Below are 21,261 nucleotides of genomic sequence, written 5' to 3'. Positions count from 1 at the left end.
CTTGTGATTACAGCCCTACAGGTATCACTAATAACACAGCACAGTTTGCAGCCTATGTAATTAACTCCCTCTTTTTTTTTTGTAACAAAAACAGTTCTAAAATCACTGCCATAAAGAAGAACGATTCAGCCAATCAGGAGAGAAGGCTCGTGACGTCACGGAGCTCGGGCGTTTCTTGTTGGCTGTCAGAGAAACTCCTTTCAAAAGAGGAATGAAAAAGTTTATTGAGTTTCCTTGAAGTCTCTGCCTGTGTAGTGCTGGGTCTCAGTGCTAACTGCAGCGACAGAGTTGGGCTACCTTCATCACAGGGATCTTGGACAGGAAGGGGATTTGCGTGTGCTCCCCTAAACAACATGTCTTCTCCTAGGAAAATAAAGGAGGATTTAAGCTCAGATGAAGAGGGCTCTGTACATCCCATCCACTCCCCATCTGACGATCACAAGATCAAGATTTCCAGCCTGCCTTTCAGCGTGGAAGCGCTCATGGCTGATAAGAGGATGCCTAAGGAAGTATCCCATCTACGTGGCTTGGAGGCTCCAGGAGCAAGTAATACCCCAAGACACCTGCACTTGGGGATCGGGAGCCGAGAGAGCCCGAGCCCCCCTGGGCTTACAAAAAATTTTGAAACCTCATCTGTGAAATCGGAAAACTCTGAAGATGGGACAGCTTGGGCCAAAGAAGGAGGCAGCTATTCCCCCCCACCAAGTAAGTTAATAACGTGACGTTCAGTTTCAGCGATGTCTTTAAAATTGCTCTGTAGATCGGTGCCATAGCGATGTATATCTCCACTTCACGTCTCTGATTTCATGTACGATGCACTACAGTCCACCTCTAGACCCTTTGATCTCCTAATTAAACGTGTCTGCTTTGTGTGCGCTTATGGCTCTTATTTACGTACTTGTAAGGTTCACAATGAATATTTGGATGTCAATGTTAGTAGCTGATTAATCTCGTCTCTGCTAGATGTGACATTCTATAACTCCCCCCTCACACTATGGCAGCGAAAGGGTTAAGTCATATTCAAGCTGTTTTGTACATGCCTGTTACTAATCTGTTCCTTACTCATTCACAGCTCATATAGATCAGTCCAGCAGCATGTTTGTTTTGCATATGATTGATGGTCTCAGTTCGAATTAGTTAGATCCAGACCTATATTAACAGAACAAAATATAGAGCGCTGTAGAATATGTTAGTGCTTTATTGTGCAAAATGCACAGGGAATACAAATGCAGGGAATTTACTTTAAATGCACCATTGTTTAATATAAACCGCTATATCAGCTATATTGTATGAGTTTTATCCATTGGGACATATGTCCACTACCAGTTTGAGAAAAAACGTAGGAATTTGTCTGACAGCCCGTTGCTGCTTAAACACAGATGAATCAATGAGTCATATCACAAGCAGTGGTCAAGCATATATATACCAGAAACTCTCAATTGTATTACCGCAGTCTTGCAGCCCATAGCTAAATGTTAATTTAGTTGGTGTTTGGCCACACACTGTTTTAGCAGATGAGAATCATGAGATCCGGATGTTTGTTTAAGATCTTCATGGTATCTTCAGATGAGCACTTCAATACATGTTTTTGCCGACTATTTAAACAATACAGGGATTGTTGAGATCGTTTGTGGTGTAGTGTAATATGTCATTAAAAAGAGACGTATGTCTCGGCATGCTTCAGATGTAAATACTGCCTCATTCAATTGACATTAGCATTGTACGTAATACATATAATGACCGCAGCTTTGTTGCCACTTATCAGTTTACATACTGACATCAAATAACATTCATAATGAACGCAGACGAATATGAATACTTAAGTATAATTTCCTGCTGATCTACAGACTGTACTATTCAATGACAGCATATCAACAGCATCATCTCGTGAGATATTGACTGATCAGCACTTATAGCAACATATACAGATGTACACATGCACACAAATTCCCCATTTTATTGCCCCTGTATGCAAACAATTTCTACTTTATTAGTCATATCCTCATCAGCTTTAGGGATATTGCAGAAATATGTCATTTTCAGGCTACGGTAAAATGATGTCAGAATGCATTTCAGTTAACCCAAAATCATTAATCTTATATGTTGCATGCAAAAGCCGCATTCACAAGAGCGGATATCTAGTATGTTCTGTTTTCCAGTACAAGAAGTGTAATTTGACTTCCCTCATCGTCTAAATATTATCTAGTGACATAGGACAGTTCGCTGCATCAGGTATATAGCATTACAGTGCAGAGGTTTACGCCAAATAATAAAATTCAGCTGTGGCCATAGATATAACAGTGTGGGCCCGAAGAACAATTAGGTAAAGCACCTGCATCCCTGGAGGTTACACATCTATAACTAGTCCAATATGACAGGCTGAGGAATGGTAGATCTGTGGGATCTCTTGATGAAGAAGTGGGTCCTGATGAGAGTGTCATACACCTGCAAATGATACGTGCAAAGACTTCCTGATCTATAGAAAACACTTCCTTTACATCACTAACACCTGATGATCTATATGAATATCCAAGTGTATTTTTAGGAGCGTCACAGAAATGAAAATATCTCAGGTCTAATTTATTATAGACTGTTATAGGGGTTTGTCCAATTTTTTAACCCTATTAACTATAATATCGATAGAGATATTTTACTGGCACGTTTGATGTTACATTAGTGTATTCGTCTATTACTTTGACATATGCATAACTCAAAGCTACCCTAGTATCTATGTAATTACTTTTTTTATGGATGTTTAAATATTTGTTTAAGGTAATATATATATATATATATATATATATATATATATATATATATATATATATATATATATATAAAGTTTATTTACAGCAGTCCGACAATCAATTCTTGTTAAATAAATCCACACATATTATTGTTAGACATTATCTATTTGAGATTAAGTTGATGGAATAACATAGGGGAGAGAATTAAACGTGATTAAATACAAGTAGGTTAGTAATAAAGTTTTAAGTACAGATTAGACTGTAAATCACCATGGAATGTGATTAAATTTAAAAGCTGTCACATAGTGAAAAAAAAATCTTTTGATAATGTAAGTTCATTCCTGTGTGGTATAAATAGCTGAGCACAGACGATTACTAATACGCAGTTAATTTAACTGAATCCTTAATAGAGAGTATGACTCGATAGGCAATATGACTAGTTATGAAACCTTTGAGAACAGCATGTATACATAATTGTTGTGAATTATAGCTCTGAAATCATAGATTTGCTAGTTGTTTATATACACTAAAGCCATTATAAACACAATATATTTGGTAAACACGATGAGCTGATTTTAAGTTATTCAGAATCCATAAAGATTATCTACACTCTCCCAGAAATTGAGAACATCGGTTGGAATAGAGTGTAGAAGGAGAGAAAGACTTTTTAGCAGCGATTGTAATGTTACATTTGTAATTCTGTGGAGTGTAGGGCAACTACTTAAATCCATTTAATATATTGGTATCCGATTTCCCCTTTCATACGAAAACTTTAACAGCAGATGGAGGTCAATCATAACACTTCCATATGCATATTGATAATGCAATATGATTCTATATTATATTTAACTGCTTCAGGATTCGAGGATGAAACAATGTTAAATGTAAAAAAAATGCATACACAATAATTGTATAAATTATAAATTTGTTAAATGCGTCTATCTTTATTAGTTATATGGATTTATACTATACAATATGTACATTGCAAAGGCTGTTCCATTAAATGCAATAAAAATAAATACCTAAAATATATGTTAAGGTGCCAAAATAAAAATGTATAAATGTATATATAAAATAACATTTTTACTTGCTTTTGCCCAGTAAAGTGTTTCTTGTACACGTTAACCAGCTCGCTTGACATCCTCGTTTCGAGTTGTTGCGTGAGCAAGCAAGAGGTGTATGCCATTGCTATAAATCCCTGATATGTAGGGGACCTAGCAGCATTAACCATCTGAAGTTTCAGTTGCTACAAATAAAAATGCATTGCTATATATATATATATATATATATATATATATATTATATGTGTATGTATATTCAATTAGTATGTTAGGGGCAAAGCCGGAAATTTGACATCTTGTATTACAATAATTAGTCATTCAAGTTCATAATGCTGCTGACGTTAAAGTCGAATATTCCAATTTGGTCATTATTCTATTCATGGTACATAGCTAAATCAATTTCCCGTCAACTGAATTGTGTAGTGAATACAATTGTGTTTTCATATTGTGTGTGCTTCAGCGGAACCTTCCTAACTGATTGTATTTTGCAGGACACTTGAGCCCTTCCACCTGTACCCTGAGGAAGCACAAGACCAACCGAAAGCCCAGAACGCCATTCACCACATCGCAGTTGCTGGCCCTCGAGCGAAAATTTCGCCAAAAGCAATACCTCTCCATAGCAGAAAGGGCGGAATTCTCTAGCTCACTCAACCTAACAGAGACCCAGGTCAAAATCTGGTTCCAGAACCGGAGGGCTAAAGCCAAAAGACTGCAGGAAGCTGAACTAGAAAAGCTTAAAATGGCAGCGAAACCCTTACTGCCCCACGGCTTCAGTTTACCCTTCCCCATGAATTCTCCCATCCCAGCTGCTTCATTGTATGGATCATCCTATCAGTTACACAGACCGGTCCTTCCCATCCCACCTGTAGGACTCTACGCTACTCCTGTTGGATACAGCATGTATCACTTCTCTTGAGACGATAATAAGCATAAGGATATGAACTAGTCTATAAAGTACTTGATGGGCTATATGTTTGCTCATAACTGCACCAAAGGCCTGAAACTGTGCTGGTCGCTCTGTGGATTTACCCCATACCTCTTCAATAGACCCTGATTTCAGAAGTGCCTTATAGTCTGCGATGTGTATGGGAAACCTATAAAATCGGATACGAAGAGAAACTCAGTAGGCCAAAGAGGCAACAACATAATTGTCCAAATAGTAGTATTATTTTTCAGTTTGTGCCTAATCATCTATTTATAATTTGTATGTATTGATCTCACAACCACACATATAGCTGATGTAAAAATGTACATAGAAAAGACAGGCCAAGATTTAACCAAAGAATGGACTGTAATCAATGAATAGGTGCCGTATCTGACATCTCAGTATCATAATAAATAATACTTGGTACAGCAATACGTGGCTCTTACAAAGCACTGTATAATGGCTTCCCTTTATCAGGGAGAGTTTGATATATGTGAGGTTTTTAGTATGTTTTTAATACAATTCCTTTATTAAAAAGGACCATTTTTTACTAGAAAAGGACGATGAAGGTCGGGGTAAAATGTAAAATCAATCCTATATTTGTGCCTTAGCAATTACCTCTGCCATCTCAGCTAAACAGTTATTTCAACAGTAGTTCCTTATTTCTACACAGCAGTACATTAAAATGGGTATCTCGGACTTGAAATAGCTAATTAAATGAATGATGTAGCACAAAGTATTTACTAGAGGGTTAATTTCATTTTTTTATTCTACCCAAACTCTTTATCGATTACATCAGTGATTATTTGCATTGCCAAGCCAATTTCAAAGTATATTTTCAAGGCTTTCAAAAAGAAAAAATGAACAATTTCTGCATTAAATCAATTCAATGTTTAAATGTTTAACATGTTATGCAATATTTGTTATGTTTTTGCTGAAACATATGAACCACTGATCACCCGTTCATTCTTTCCGATATCATCATCCCTTTGAAAGGGTCATCGAGTAAAATCGTATATATTTTATTAAAGAGTTATAATTTCATATATCTCTTATTTGTAATTAAATTAAAATCCTATTACTGTTTAAACATTGCATTCCTATGTCTTGTTTTGCGTGATATCAACATTTCAGTAACACAATCTACTCTTTAGCTATTCACTTTATTCAAATGGACTCTAAATTAACTTTTACATATATAAATTAATTATAAACATATTATGTTTTATTATTATTATTATTAATAATAATAATAATAATAATAATAATAATAATAATACATTATTTATTTTGCATAGGCTATGAAAACTGCACCTACTTACGATTTCACCCGGGTTTTTATTTCTTAAATGTTTATATTTTTTTTACCCAAATAGTAGTGTTCCTTACTAAATATGGCAGAGACGTTTAGTTGAAAAGTAAAGTAATTCAATATTTTACTGGATAGGAAATTCTTGAAAAAAATGACTATAGAAAGATTGGATGAAAAGTGTTAACCTTAGATAAACGAGTTTATTATTTTTCCCAATGCTAAAGATTATTTGATATAACAGTATATTTCCGAAAAATAGGTACTTCAAATATGAAATAATTATGAGATTTACATTTTAATGACATTTATTTTATAATTAACCCAGTGTATGCATTAATGAATACGGTAAATCTACATCCGATTTATATGTCACTCATAATTGCAGTAGCAAACTGAAATCATAGAGCTGAAAGACAAAGCATTATATAAAAAAGTAGACAAGACACATATCAGTAAGTGTTTGTCAACCAGAATAGAAGGAATATTATCAGCGATTGGTGTAACTGCAAATCTGTATATATTATTATAAAATCATCTTGCACCCAATACATGCTTATATACCCTAGTCCGTACATGTTACATTAGTCTTTTATTCACTAATCACGACAGGGTCCACTTACAGTAGGCAAATCATACGTAATAGTTAATATATCTGAGCATATAGTATTTGTAGAAGTATGTTAAATAACATTTTCAACAGGTTAGCTTTTGTATGTATATATTTTTGTGTGTTACCACACAGACAGATCTATATTTTATATGAAATTCATAAGAGACCTAGCAATTAAAGTGATATCGCGAGTGTTTTTCATTTGCATCCTTTGATCTCGGTTTTCCTATGTGGTTCTTAGCCAGCCTGCGTGATTTGGACAGACTGACATTATATACGAGTCTGTAGGGTTCCTGCTCCAATTCACATTACGCTATAAACATACTGTTTGTATTTTGTGGTTTTGTAACTTAACCACTCCTAAAATGCTTCTCATCATCTCAATTAGAGTTAAAAAAAATACATCTATTTCTTCCAGCATCACTCGATCCCCAATCAGTTCCATTTTCTGACATGATTAGAAATGCATATGATTAAAAGCCTTTAATCTGTCAGTACATTCTTTCCTTCATTTTTCAAGCAGCTTGTCATCGTAATAGTCTCCATCAAAAGCAGCGTGACCTCACTCAGAACGCACTATTACTTATTATTATATTTTGTAATGATGCTCTTAGATGACATGTTATTTTTAATTGAAGTAAATCGCTTTATGGGCCATGATGACAGCTCAATGAAAATAAGAACGCATCTATTCAGCAATCTATAATCTGATGCCTGGGGGGCAGCTAGTAATATGTATCTTGTCAATGTTTGGTAGATGACAACACTTGTCTACCCTCAGTGATAACATCTCCATTTTTTGCTAAAATTCTGAAAGTGAAGTTGTGACATTGTCAAAAATAATATGTAATCCTCTGAATGGAATACATTTTGTGAGCAAGAATGGTGAGGGGAATACCAGTGAGGTAATACAAAGTTATATATATATATATATATATATATATGTATATATATATATATATATATATATATATATATATATATATATATATATATATATATATATATATATGTATATACAACGGGCTAATATGACTTGAAATAACTGCCACGTACTGCAAAATGTCAGCACACAAGGGAATAAATCTCCATCGCAGACCTAACAAATTAACATTTACTGGCAAAAAAGTCAACACCAGGGTTTTATGATTCTGTGGGGGGCTATCAACCCGCTGCTCCAATGAGAAGCATTGTCTACCTTTCCTCCACCCCCTGGACTCTGACTACGTGAAATGATATGAAAGAGGACCATTTAACCTGCAGTAACACCAATTCCCCAGACAGGCTCTGCACATAGATTTATGCATTGAACTGTGAAGGAAAGCACAACTCTAAGCAAATGGACCATTAACAGCAAAGACTTACAAATAGGCCGAGATGAGCATTACTTTTATTGCACCAAGAGGGTGCTGAGTAACACAACAGGCCATGATGTATTACCAAATTTCCAGCATCTTATTAAATCTTTGGGAGGAACCGATGTTTACTCGGCGTTGGCTGAAAATCTATTTATATTGCAACCTTTATGAAGTCATTTAATTAAAATGACTTGGATGCAGTTGCTTGGAGAGGACCGGTTCATTGTGTTAGATTTGTAAGCAGGAGATGACAGGTCTCACAAAAAGTAAACTTGACATACAATGTATCATACATATTCTGTTGTCGGACAAATAACATTTGATCAAGCTCCAATATCTGATTCATATATAACTGAAGCCACCTCGGATGATCTAGGATTGCCAGCATCCTATCTAACCATTTTATAGGGGGTGAAAATAAAAAAAATATGGTTACACCTAATTGACAGGGGAGAGAAAAACAGATTCCTCGCTATAGCTAAATATATGTAATTTAACAAATTACCCCCACATCTGCGTGATGTAATGGTCCCGTCAGTATCCGCACACATGTACAGTATGGGCCTGATATAGAGTCCGATGGAAGTCCAACTGAACAGTACAAATAGTACATTTAGCCAAGGATCCATCTCAGGACCTCTTTTAGAGTGGGACCAATTTACACTGAAATATTAAGTGTAAATTGCATCGCAAAATTTACATAGTGTTTTGAGTGGCATGGATCATTAGATCAGTGCACTTAGAATACTGTGCAAATTGCATAAACACACCCTTTTACCTGCCTTATGGGCCAGCTTGCAAGTCTATCATGCACAGCACCCTGTAAAGCAGATAATTAAAAAAAAAAAAAATGTTCTTACCCCCAAACAGCACAAGGGTTGGTTATGCTGTTTGGGATAGGTTGCACAACTATTTTTTTTACAATTTCATTTTTTTTTACTTGTGTTTTTCATACTCCAAGGTCTCTTGAACCAGCTTAAAGCACCTCAAAAATATGTCTCCTAGATACCTATCTGCTTTTGCTTTCAACTCAAAATTGATTGTAAAGTAAATGAACACACCTTTAGATTGCGAGGCTCGCCCACTACCTCCCGTTCCACCTCTCTAAGCGCAGAGAGGTGCAACAGGGAGATTGTTTCAGTCAGAGTGCAAACTAAGATGGATCTTTGGCCAAAAGTGCTTTTTGGCTGAAGAGAAGGACTTGCATCCTACTCTAAATCAGGCCCCCAGTGTGGATTCAGACTAGCACCTCTCTGCGCTTAGAGACTTAGGGCCTGATTTAGAGTCTGTTGCAAGCCCTTCTCTTCAGCGCAAAAAGCACTTTTGGTCAAAGATTCAAAGATCTGTCTCAGTTTGTCAGTTTGCACTCTGACTGAGACCCCCTGTTGCTCTTAGACCATTAGTGGGCGTGCCTAGCAATGTGATGTGCGTGTTCACGCACTTTACATGCTGTGCTGAGTTGAAAACATCCGCAGATAGGCCTCCTGGAGATGTATTTTTTTGCAAGTGCTGTCAGCTAGTGAAAAAGACGTTTCAGTATTTAAAAGGTGATCCCCCCCTAAACAGCAATGCCGACTCTTGTGCTGTTTGGAGGGGGGGGGAGAAGCATATTTTTTTTTCACATTAAGTTATTTATTTAGTAATCTGCTTTACAGGGCTGCTGTAACTGATACACTTATGTGTAGCACTCTGGCCCATAAGGCAGATAAAGAGATGTTGTTTGTGCAATTTGCATAGTATTCTGAGTTGCACATTTGATCCATTTGATTTAGAATACCATTTAAATTAGGGATGAAATTTACAATTATGAGTTAAGTGTAAATTGTGTCTGACTGTATATCAGACCCTATACATAACGTTAGACAGATCATGATCTTTATGTTACCACATTATTAGTCTTAGTGATAAAATAACATTTTTATTATACATATTCAATCTATATTAACTCCCAGTGAATGCAGAGTAGAGCTATCGACCTATCCACATAGCTGTGCCTGGAAAAGCAGCAAAAAACGCTTTACTGAAACAGTTATTGCCACTTGTTACTACTCGTTACCCAGTGACAGGAGTCTACGTGTATATCCTAGCATAATGGTCCCTTAGCTCCCAGGGTCATTGGCTGTAAAGCTGGCCACATATGCTGTAATGTACAGCCAATATATTGATCAGCTGGCCTGATGTGAGGCTCCAAATCCACCCTTCTTCAACTTACTAATAGGATAAAATATTTAATATATTGTACTGTGGAAAATGGGCGATGTTTTAGTATGTTAAGGTCTCAGATTAGGGCTCTGCATAAAAGTACTGAATCTGTTGCTTAATCAGTTTCTACGTCACAAAACTCAGTGGGGCATATTCAATTAGCTTTCTAGTTCGCGGTAACGCGCGTTATCGTGAAACCTGCGCAGTATTGCCGGTAATACGGTACCGCAATAACGCGGATTTTCGTACGCAACCCTAAGGGCTGCGAATGAAAATCCACGTTATTGCGGTACCGCGGATTGACTTCGCGGCCTGTTCCGGCGCGATCCCGCGAACCAGAAAGCTAATTGAATATGCCCCAGTGAGTTTTAGGGCCTGATTTTGAGTTAGGAACAAAGCAAAGAAAAGCTTCAGCTTTGCACCTGGTCAAACCATATTACAATGCAAGGGGTACAAATTGACTTATTTTTTGCACGCAAGGGAAATACTGGCTGTTTTTTCATGTAGCACAAAAATACTTGATAGCTTTATTTTTTTTACACTGAAATTAAAGTTGATCTATGATATGCCATATCCCTACTATAAATATGTCCCTACATTTTAAATGCACTTCCCCCTCTAAAGCAACATGGTTTTGCCAAGGTGCAAATTTGCTACTTTTCTTTGCATTGCTCCTAACTCAAAATTAGGCCCTTAGCTTTCAAATTCCATACAGTATGGGTCATGCTACGCATAGGACAATTCCACTGTCTAGAAATTGGCTTAAAACATGAAATCCCCACACCGCAGTCTAATGCTGAGCCCACCGCTTCCAATGACATTACTTTCTTGTGCAATCTGGAGGCCATTCCCCTCTGAGCTGGTGCAGAGGTATGGAGCGGCAGGGCACAATATGGATGAAAGGGTGGAAATGCAATTTTTAAACACATTTAGGAAACTGAACATCTCAATTAAGATTTTAAAAATACCCTGTAAAATACAGGCATTGTAACAGTGTTGCTAGTGCAGAATCCTGATAATAGTAGATATTTGCCTATTGCTGACACACCTGTCATATATTTGTCTGTGACACCCAATAGTTATACTATTGTGATAAAAACAGCAACAACCATGAAACATTACAGTTACATATAGAATTGAACAAAAGTGTTAGTGATTAAAAGTAGTTATTATATTTAGCCACTCTATATAAGTAACTTAATTAAATAATTAACCCTTTATTGCCTAAATTCCTATGACTCATTCAGACTTGTGTTCTACTGGATGGGATTAGCAGTGCAATGGTGATCGTCTTCCTATAATGTATGAAGTGTCATTTCCAGTCTTAGGCAACATGAAAAACATAAGTAATATTGATTTTATTAGAGGATTGGAGCAATCACCTTATATTGTTAAGGATCTCAAGCTCTTTACAGCAACTCAGAAAAATTTTGACTTACCCAAATCATAACATATATATTATTATATAGATAATACTTTATTGCTATATAAACCAGTTCCTTTTCTGAGTAGAATGATGTCTAACCGGTATTAGTATTAATATCAATAACAGAAAATCTTTTGCAGAGTAAAACAGAAGTTAATTGTTTAAAGTTAGAAAGGAGTTTGTAAACCATATGAAGGCTGCAACTGTATATACTTTAAGATGACCAGGAAATACACAAGTAAAGCTAATGTGATATGCTGTATATAATATAATTATAAACCTACATTACTAATTTGATAAGTTCTGATAATATTTTAAGGAACAACTTATTGACTGCAGATAATAGTAATGTAATACACCTAGTGATAGTTGTATAACAAGTGAGTCCTGGGGCTAGATTTACTAAGCTGCGGGTTTGAAAAAGTGGGGATGTTGCCTATAGCAACCAACCAGATTCTAGCTGTCATTTTATAGAAGGTACTAAATAAATGAAAGCTAGAATCTGATTGGTTGCTATGGGCAACATCCCCACTTTTTCAAACCCGCAGTTTAGTAAATCTAGCGCCTGGTGTCATCACTTCTGTATTCATTGGGAATATTTGGGTATCATAAGAAATAATGCATCTCCTACTGTAAATTATTACACCTATCAGAAGTCATTTCTAATTTTTGTGACCTGTATAAAAGCACCCCCCTACTGCCTCATGCTTGTATATGGTTACCGAACCTATTGGTGGAAATTTATAGTAAGGTGTGAATTAATCCATATATTACAAGGCTCCTTATATGGAATAATTCTTTGCCTACCGTGGGCCTGCTGCTTGGTTAGGAGCAAAAAAAAAAAACAGAGTACATTTACTTCTGGATAAACCCTGTTACAATGCAAGGGGTGCAAAATAATGTATTTTTGCATGCTTTTCATGTAGTGAACAAATACTTGATGGCTTTATTTTAACACTGAAATTTAAAGTTGATCTAGGACATGCCCTATCCCACCTATAAATCTGTCCCCACATTGGTGTGTGGGTGTTAATACAAGGTAGCCTATAATGCACACACACATGTAGATTAATATGTGTTTGCCCTTGATTTTGCAGCCTCCCTTTTTATGAGGTCGAATAACTCATCATTGACTTGCATTATACAATGGTGATGCTCTATTCTTATATAATTTACATTTAAATACATCAGATTAGTAAAGTGTATTAATTATACCACTATTACTTCTAATATTAATAATAATATGAAGTGACACAAAGCAATATAGTGGATACTTTTGAATGTAATTACATTGACAGAATGTGGAATATCTTGAGGGGATATAAAGGGACCGGGTTTTAATGATTTAATACGAGAACAGATAAGACAAGTAGTATGAGTATAGATGGAATATAAAATATTTTAAAATATTATACTTTGTCACTTGGAAACGAAACAAGTCTCCAGAATACTCACATTCAATTAAATCATGAAGATATAAGAAATGTTAGGATGCACATTCTGGTCTATTATCCACAGAAACGAAGTTACCACCACCATCAATTCCTCAAGGCTTATTTAGACTACAGTACCACTCCTAGGAGAAGAGGTTTGCAGGGTTGCACATGAGCTTTCACGGGAACACGGGTCCCGGCAGTTTTCAGAGAGCAGACAGTGACTTGGGAAATACAGTAGACCAGGGGAGTGCGGATAATACCTGGCAGCTATCACATTGCGCCTGAAGTACAACTGGGAATTATAGTGGACTCTCAACGTACTCCCTTTCTGATACTGGGCTCTCATGGGTCACATTACACAGTACCTCATGATAGCAGCACCAGACAGTCATTTTACCAGCTATTTAGTATATACGTTTATGGTACAAACTCAGGATTTATTACCTCTAAGGTTTCTTTCCAGTAAAAAAAAAAAAAGTCTCCTGTGCTGCCCCAGCTCTGATAGGAAAACGCACGCTGTGTCTCCATAACAGGGCTATGGGAATGTTGCTAGCTCTGATTAAACAGTGTTCCCCTGTATTACTAGCTCTGTCCCATGCAGCATCTGGCTCCCAACCAAATATTTTTCTCGTTACATGAGACGTTTTCTTCCACATTTTTTACCACAAGAAACAACAAACATGAGTCCAAGAAGTGCTTCATTTAGAGACTGAAAAGAGTGAAGACATCCCGTCATCTGTGTGTAGGATTAGGGGTGGAGTAAGGGATGCTCTGCTAGCTGCCTCGGTCACCTCCTGTACTTCAACTTTACTGGGATAGTGGGAAGGCTAATTGGCATCGGACAAGTGGAGGTAATCCAAATATTTCCTTCATGTACTGTCCAACTTTCACAGGACTGTTTCAGAGTAATATATAATATACTATAATATCGGTTTGCACCTGTTGTGTAAAGACGACAGAGTGAGATAGAAGTGTAGAGTGTGAAGCAGAAAGAGGGGGGTAAAATAAATGAGAAATAGAGAAGCAGAGAGAAATAGAGATAATTAGAGAGGGGGTATTAAAGAGGGAAAAATAAAATATTCGTAGTGCATTTAGAAGATAGATGACAAGGAGAGAGCTCAGCAAAGATTAGTACAGTGACAAAAGACACAGAAAGAGACATTGGAAGAAATATTAAGACAAAAGAGAGGAAGGAAGAAAAAGAAGATGATATAAAGTGGATAATATAAGTGGAAGGAGTGGAGAAGAGAGCAGGAGAAAGGGGCAGCGAAACAGATGATCTGGAGAGAAAGAGGGAGAGAGAGTGAGAGAGAGAGAGAGAGAGAGAGAGAGAGAGAGAGAGAGAGAGAGAGAGAAATAAGAGAGTGGGAGAGAGAGAAAAATAGAGGAAGATTTGTATATAAAGAAAAACATAAGTATATAGAGTGGAGAGAGAGTAGAAAATCCCTGAGGGAGGCAAGTGGGGAGTAAAGAAAACAGCAGCAAGAGAAAAAGACAGAAAGTGAGCAATTAAAAAAAGAGGGAACGAGAGAAACAGTATTGTAGTTTGTATTAGCAGCATATTAATATTGTATCATATGCTAATAAATAAGTAAATCGTACCAGTTTGCTCAGTGCTCAAGTAATGTATTTTATCTAGATTTCCCAAAAATACAGATGTTTATAGCAACAATATTGCAATCAGGTTACTAACTTCTCACCAGTACAATATTCTACCTGTGCAACTATAGACAAGCATAGAGTTCACGTAGTGTATACCATATGTGTTAGAATTACATTTATGGGAAATGTATACACATTAGAATTGTAAAATATTTAATGAATAGTGTGTTTAGGATGAGTGACCATATTGCATTTTAAGCCTTTGACCTTAACTTTCTATAGCTATGTTAAATACTTGAGCATAATTAAGTTTCACAGAATATGATACATTGCTAGATTGTTGATTTCCCCAAGTTTTTATGAGCGTTCATTTGCGCACTCTGACACATCCACTTCCCACCGTTCCTTGTATTACTTGGGAATATAGTAGTGTTCAGATCATAAGCTTTCTTTTGTACAGAATGTGAAACATCGCCGGAGTGGTTGCCTATAATATAAACAGGTAACACAATACAACCTTTATATGTGTAATAGAGTTTACAATGTTACAATAACAATCAAGACAATACAATAACATTTTACATGTGGTGTTTCAATTCACGTTATTCTGCCTTGGAAACAGTATAGAGAAACACAATTCCTACCTCGGTGTCTATAGTCCTGCTAACAGATCACACGAAATATATTACCTCTTATAATTTAGAATGTACTGTATTGTAGTAAAATCTATAACATTCAGAATCAAGAAAGACAAGACAATATACCCCTTTAACATGCACTAAAGTAGTTCTCATGCAATATTGTTATAGAATTATTACAGAGCGTTCACTTATACATACACATATTATACTGCAAACTTCAGAGATAGGCGATGGAATATGAATCTTACTTTCAAACGTATGAATTACAGCTAATTCATAAAATCATATGTTATGAAACTACCATATTACAGGCTTTATTCACATATTTACGTAGACCAAATATCTGACGCGATAAATGTCTGTCTATCTGGACTGAGATAAAGTCAATAGGGAGTCCTCTAAGTGGATGTGGAACACATGCAGTAGAATCCAGCTCTATTGGTCTTTAGATGTGATTTCCAGGCAAAACTCAAAACCCTTAGATTAAAACAAGCCATATGAATAAGAAATGTCTCCTTGTATTAACCTTTTCTCAAATGAACAAAATCCCCCTTTTGTAGTTTACAGGGAAATAACGGTTCATAAAGCTCCAGTCCCGGCATTTTTCATCAGCTCATGTGTACTTTTAAAAGGGGTTACAGCAAGTTTGCCTGGGAAACACGCGTTCTGAAATATTTCCAGAATACAAATAATATTTAACAACGCTCTTAAAGGAAATGAAAATACAGTAATGGACCTTACAGCTAAAGTTCAGCTTGTTGGCAAAAGACATCCTCCTAAAAACAATTCGCTAAAATCTTTTTTTTTTAAAAAAAAACCCCCCAAAAACCACATAACAGCATAAAAGAATATAATTCATAAAATATGCTGCACCTATTAATATGCAATGAAGTTAAACAGAGTTTAATGATCCCAGTGAAATCACAATGAAATAATGGCATGCACTCGAATTCTATCGGATACCATGCACATTGGACTTGAGAAAATTATTTTACGCACAAACACACACACACACACACACACACACACACACACACACACACACATTATATCTATCTATCTATCTATCTATCTATCTATCTATCTATCTATCTATCTATCTATCTATCTATCTATCTATCATCAAAGGACCACTCCACATCCCTAAGGTAACATCTATTAAAAACGAATTTAATCACATCAGAACATCAAAGCACGGAAAGGTTGCAAACTATTGCCCCGATACGGAAATCATAAAAAAAACAAGAACATACCTAATAAACCCGGATAGACCTTTTGTCTGGGTTAAATTTCATTTGCTTGATGAAAGAACCTTGATATCACTGTATTACAAACAATTATTATTATAATTTCAAACAAGCTGATGTTTTACATTACTTACGGCTTCATCTTTGAAGTTACACCTCATAATTTCCTAAATTAAATAAATCATTTTAACTTTACACTAGGAGCCTTTTAATGGCAAAGAAGGAATATCATTATCTCATTGAAAGCCAATTGCGGTGGCTCCAGTTTGGCTGTAGCTGGGGGCAAATTGCCGCACTATAACAAGCATGCTTTATTAGCTTCCCATAACTCTTGACAGAGTTTTTTTTATATATATATTTTCTTTGATTTCCTCTTGTTTTAAAGCTGTCCCAACCTTTAATTAGGACCTAATATGAAAAGCATTATTTTTTAATGCTGTGTAATTTAGCAAAGGCAGCAGGCCAACTTAACAATGGTTTATTAGTCCTGGGTGTTTTGCTGAAGGAAAGAATGCTATTTCTGCCCCATTTTCATGGGTTGTTGCACTAATTAATACAGTGTCTCAAACTTCTAGGCTTGTGTTTTTATGTATTAAAGCTGAAAGGGTGAAAGGATTTTTAGAAGTTCACCTCACGCTGATCTATATAACTTTGTACAATTTGGTTTTGATCCTGCAGAAGACCAGGGAGCACGCAAATATCCCCAATCCCACCTATTTGTTTTACTACACGTCACCTCTGGTGACCAAACACCGTGAAACCATATTATGGAGAAATCTAGGCACACAATATAGTTGTTTTCTTAATACATTTATGAAGGGCAAAAAAAATAATAATAATACTGTCCTGTTGTTTTATTGTGATAGTACTGGCAGCCAATGGGTTAATGGCTGCAATGTCAGCAGAATGAGTTCTTATGACTACCATATCGAGAACGTTGTAATACATAACAGATTTTACATTAAATTGAATACATGACTATAAAAAAAATGTTTATTATCATATGTTTCTTATAGGAATCAAGTACTGTACTTTATTTAGGGACGGGCTAGAACTGCAATAAAATGATACATTTCATGATTGATACCCCCACTAAAGTAAGAAGAGATTTAGATGCAGATACAAAGTTTATTATTCAACATTATGCAGGAAACAAAATAAGTAACATGTTAACACTAACAGAAGTACTCATAGAAAAATCTAACTTCTTATTTCTGAAGACTCTTTATTTTTGATTGTGTCAATTGTATAAAAATGTCAGAACCTGTAAACATTTTATACTTATAAACAAATAATAAACACACAATAAAGTTGATGGGTTGCCAGAAATGTAACATAATAACTTATCATAACCTTAAAGTAGAAATGATTATTAAAAAAACTAAACCCCATGCTTGTATTGCTGCTTTAAAGTAAACAAAGCCATAACCCAATACTGTCTCCACAATGCGGTAGACTGAATATAGGCAAAGCAGTGTGGGAATTCAAATGTGCATATATTAATAATGGAAACAAAACACATAACCTTGATCACACCCAAATCCCTATTAGCCAATATATAGATTTTTATAGTCTTCCTAAGTTATAATGCTTTTGATATATAATTATCACAGACATAATCAGCTTTAGATAGTTGATTGATTAATTGTGTATGTAAATATTGAATATGTAAACACATCCTCTTGGAATGAACGTGCAAAGAGCCAAGTAGGGCATTAAACAAGTGAACCTGTCACTGTATCTCCTGATGTTTATAAATATTTGCCTTTCTAGCAGCAGATACCTGTTTGCCCTCTTCTCCTCTGACACTGGGAATAGAATTCAAAATAAAGAGATGCCAAAAATTAATTTTCTAATGACAACCACTGTAGAGGATCAAAAGAATGATTTTGAACATTTCAGTCTGCGTGATAGGTACACAAATTTGAATGGTCAGGTATTATTTAAATATTTCATAATGAGACTATAACAGACATTTGTTTGTCAGTAGGGGAAAGGCGTTAACCCTGCAGTAAATGAGGTTATAATCTACATAAAATTAATCACACAACATATTACTTTGAACAATGGTTGCAGCTCCACAGGTGGTAACATTACATCAACAACCAAACAGATTGGTTATACTTCAGGCTAGGTACACACTGGCCCGATAATTGCATGAAAAACCTCCAATCAGCCGACATTCGACCATTTGGTCAGATATCATGTGAATGTGTTTTGTGACACAATGATTTAAAGTCATCTCAAAGTGCCGATCATCGTTTCATTTGGTTGGTTGTACTGTTTAATATTTTCCGACCAATCACAGACTGATCATGTAGTGTGTATGCAGTCGTGCTCACGATCTACATAGAGTTTACAGAGTCAGGCTTTTTTAAGCTGATGCTAGCGATCAATGTTCCAGTGAATAAATGTAGAGAGAACTGTAGAAAGAATAATTCATTTGTTCATTCTGAGACAGAATGTTTAGTTTCAGAGTCACAGAAGCTATCGAAATTCGTTAGGACATGTGGATAGCTATAACAAGGTGGTTTTAATCAGTGTGACAATGTGACAATAATGAATGAATGTATATTGTGCTGTCATCCTCTAAAGACTAGAAGACCAGATGAAGGATCAGATGAAGAGCACAGATCTGAAAGTAAATAATGTCAGTGTGTACGAATGAATCACCAGACTGATTGGACTTTCAGTCGTAGGTACAATTGTTTGAGATAAAACGTTGGTCAGAAAATTCTTCAGTGTATACCTAGACTTAGTCTTGCTCATCTGACTTATATGAACAGCTCCTCACTCAGGACCCGTGACATGTCTATGGTACAGAGGTCCATAATTTCATCCACTTGTACTTGCAAACTAATCTAACCCTCTAACCAACTACTTTTAATTTGGTGGTGCTAAAAGGTACAGTTTTGCAATAATTTGTTCCAACCATGCCATATGAGCAGGAGGATTATAGGTTGTAAGATGTTCAATATCAAGCATAATAGCTTTAGTATGAAGCATGGCAGTCCCAATTTTCAGCAAAATAATAGACCAATAAAGTGATATCATGGGACATCGTGGTAATTTGATGGTGCCATATGGTGACATGAATCGGCTATATGGTAGCATGGTGGAGCCATTAAATGTTATCATGATGTGGTTGTTAGGTGATCTAAAACAATTATATAGTGACTATATAGTGACCTTATTAGCTACTCGCTCACCCCCAGTTCCTTACCCTCCCTAGTGTCTAACTCTTCCAAGCCTCCTCACAACCGCAGGAATTTCAACTCTATTGATTTTCAACAGTTTCCACTCTCTCCAACACTTTCTCTCCCCAATTTCTACATTCTCCTCCCCTGATCGGGCAGTACCCCATTTTCATCAAACCCTAGCAACTGCCCTGGATCAAGTGGCTCCAGCGACACTACATACTTCGCATAGAATCCGTTGCCAACCGTGGCACACTACAGTAACACGAACTCTACAAAAACTTTCTCGTAAAGCAGAATGTCACTGGCGTAAATCTTGTACCTCTAATGATTTCTTCACATATACTGATATCTACCACTCCTATAGAAATGCTCTGGACACTGCTAAACAAACCTACTTTCAATCTTTCATCTATGCTCAGGCTTCTAACCCCAAACGCCTCTTTAACACATTTAAGGAGGCGTTTGGAATTCCCTCCCTCGCACAGTAAGACTTTCCTCTAGTCTTCAAACCTGCAAGCGTTCACTGAAAACCCACCTCTTCAGACAAGGTTATGATATTCCTCAACCACCATCTTAATTTCCCTAGATTACCCTATTACCATCATCTACACTGCTAACGCAAGACAACAACCCTCTGACCAACATTGCCACACACACAGCCCACTCAATACTTTTACTTTTGCATCCTAGCTGGTCCATTGTGCAATATGATGTAGCACATGCCCTTGCATTTCAAACTCCCATTGTCCTATAGATTGTAAGCTTGCGAGCAGGGTTCTCTTACCTCTCTGTCTGTATGTATTACCCAGTATTGTCTTATTAATGTTTGTTCCCAATTGTAAAGCACTACGGAATCTGCTGGCGCTATATAAATAAATGTTGATGATGATTGTTGATGAAATGAATGTGCTATATGGTATTGTGAGGGATTATATTGTGACATTATATTGTTGTATTCGGACATAATGAGTCTATTGGTGACATGACGTGTTACATAGCAGCAACCATATAGTGGGAAGCACTGGCTCTTTGGGGACATGAAGAAGGTTTATTTGGAAGCCTGACAATTTTATATGGTGACATTATAGAGGTATATATTGACATAATAGGGCTACATAGTTACATCAAAGAGTTTAATGAGACACATGGTGGTAGATTGAGCTGATGACATGACAGGGCTATATGTTGCCATGATGCTGCTCTTCTATAGAAGGATGAGGCCATTGATGACATGAGGGAGTTACATGTTGCTCTAAAGCTATATGGTGGCATACTGGGGCAGCTGGAGTGCTCTTTAAGTTCTGCCTATTTATATGGAATAATTTTCTTTAACATGAAATGATGAAAAGAGTTTTTATATGCTTATAAACCTACTAATTTCACAAGCAAGAAGAATCACATAGTTCTCACTAATAATAATTTCCATAATCCTAATTATACATTTCAGGGCTGTAATTAGCATTGGCAGTTATATATAATTACCTTTACCAATTAATA

General features: G+C 36.2%; 1 protein-coding gene across 1 annotated transcript; it reads left to right on the top strand.

Moving 5' to 3' along the window:
* Positions 1 to 251: 251 nt before the first annotated feature.
* On the top strand, positions 252 to 5,820 carry LOC142131995 (homeobox protein MSX-2-like). Its single transcript, XM_075194416.1, has 2 exons — positions 252 to 705; positions 4,297 to 5,820. The coding sequence occupies exons 1-2, from the start codon at positions 354 to 356 to the stop codon at positions 4,719 to 4,721; spliced, it is 777 nt and encodes a 258-aa protein (XP_075050517.1). The 5' UTR covers positions 252 to 353; the 3' UTR covers positions 4,722 to 5,820.
* The last annotated feature ends 15,441 nt before the right edge of the window (positions 5,821 to 21,261 follow it).

Source organism: Mixophyes fleayi, unplaced genomic scaffold (assembly GCF_038048845.1).
Source record: "Mixophyes fleayi isolate aMixFle1 unplaced genomic scaffold, aMixFle1.hap1 Scaffold_3519, whole genome shotgun sequence".
Lineage (NCBI taxonomy): Eukaryota > Metazoa > Chordata > Amphibia > Anura > Limnodynastidae > Mixophyes > Mixophyes fleayi.
This window is presented reverse-complemented; position numbering and strand designations above follow the sequence as displayed.

Coding starts and splice junctions, on each gene's coding strand:
- LOC142131995 (XM_075194416.1), top strand. CDS start 354: ATGTCTTCTCCTAGGAAAATAAAGGAGGATTTAAGCTCAGATGAAGAG. Junction 706..4,296: donor CAGCTATTCCCCCCCACCAA/GTAAGTTAATAA, acceptor TGTATTTTGCAG/GACACTTGAGCCCTTCCACC.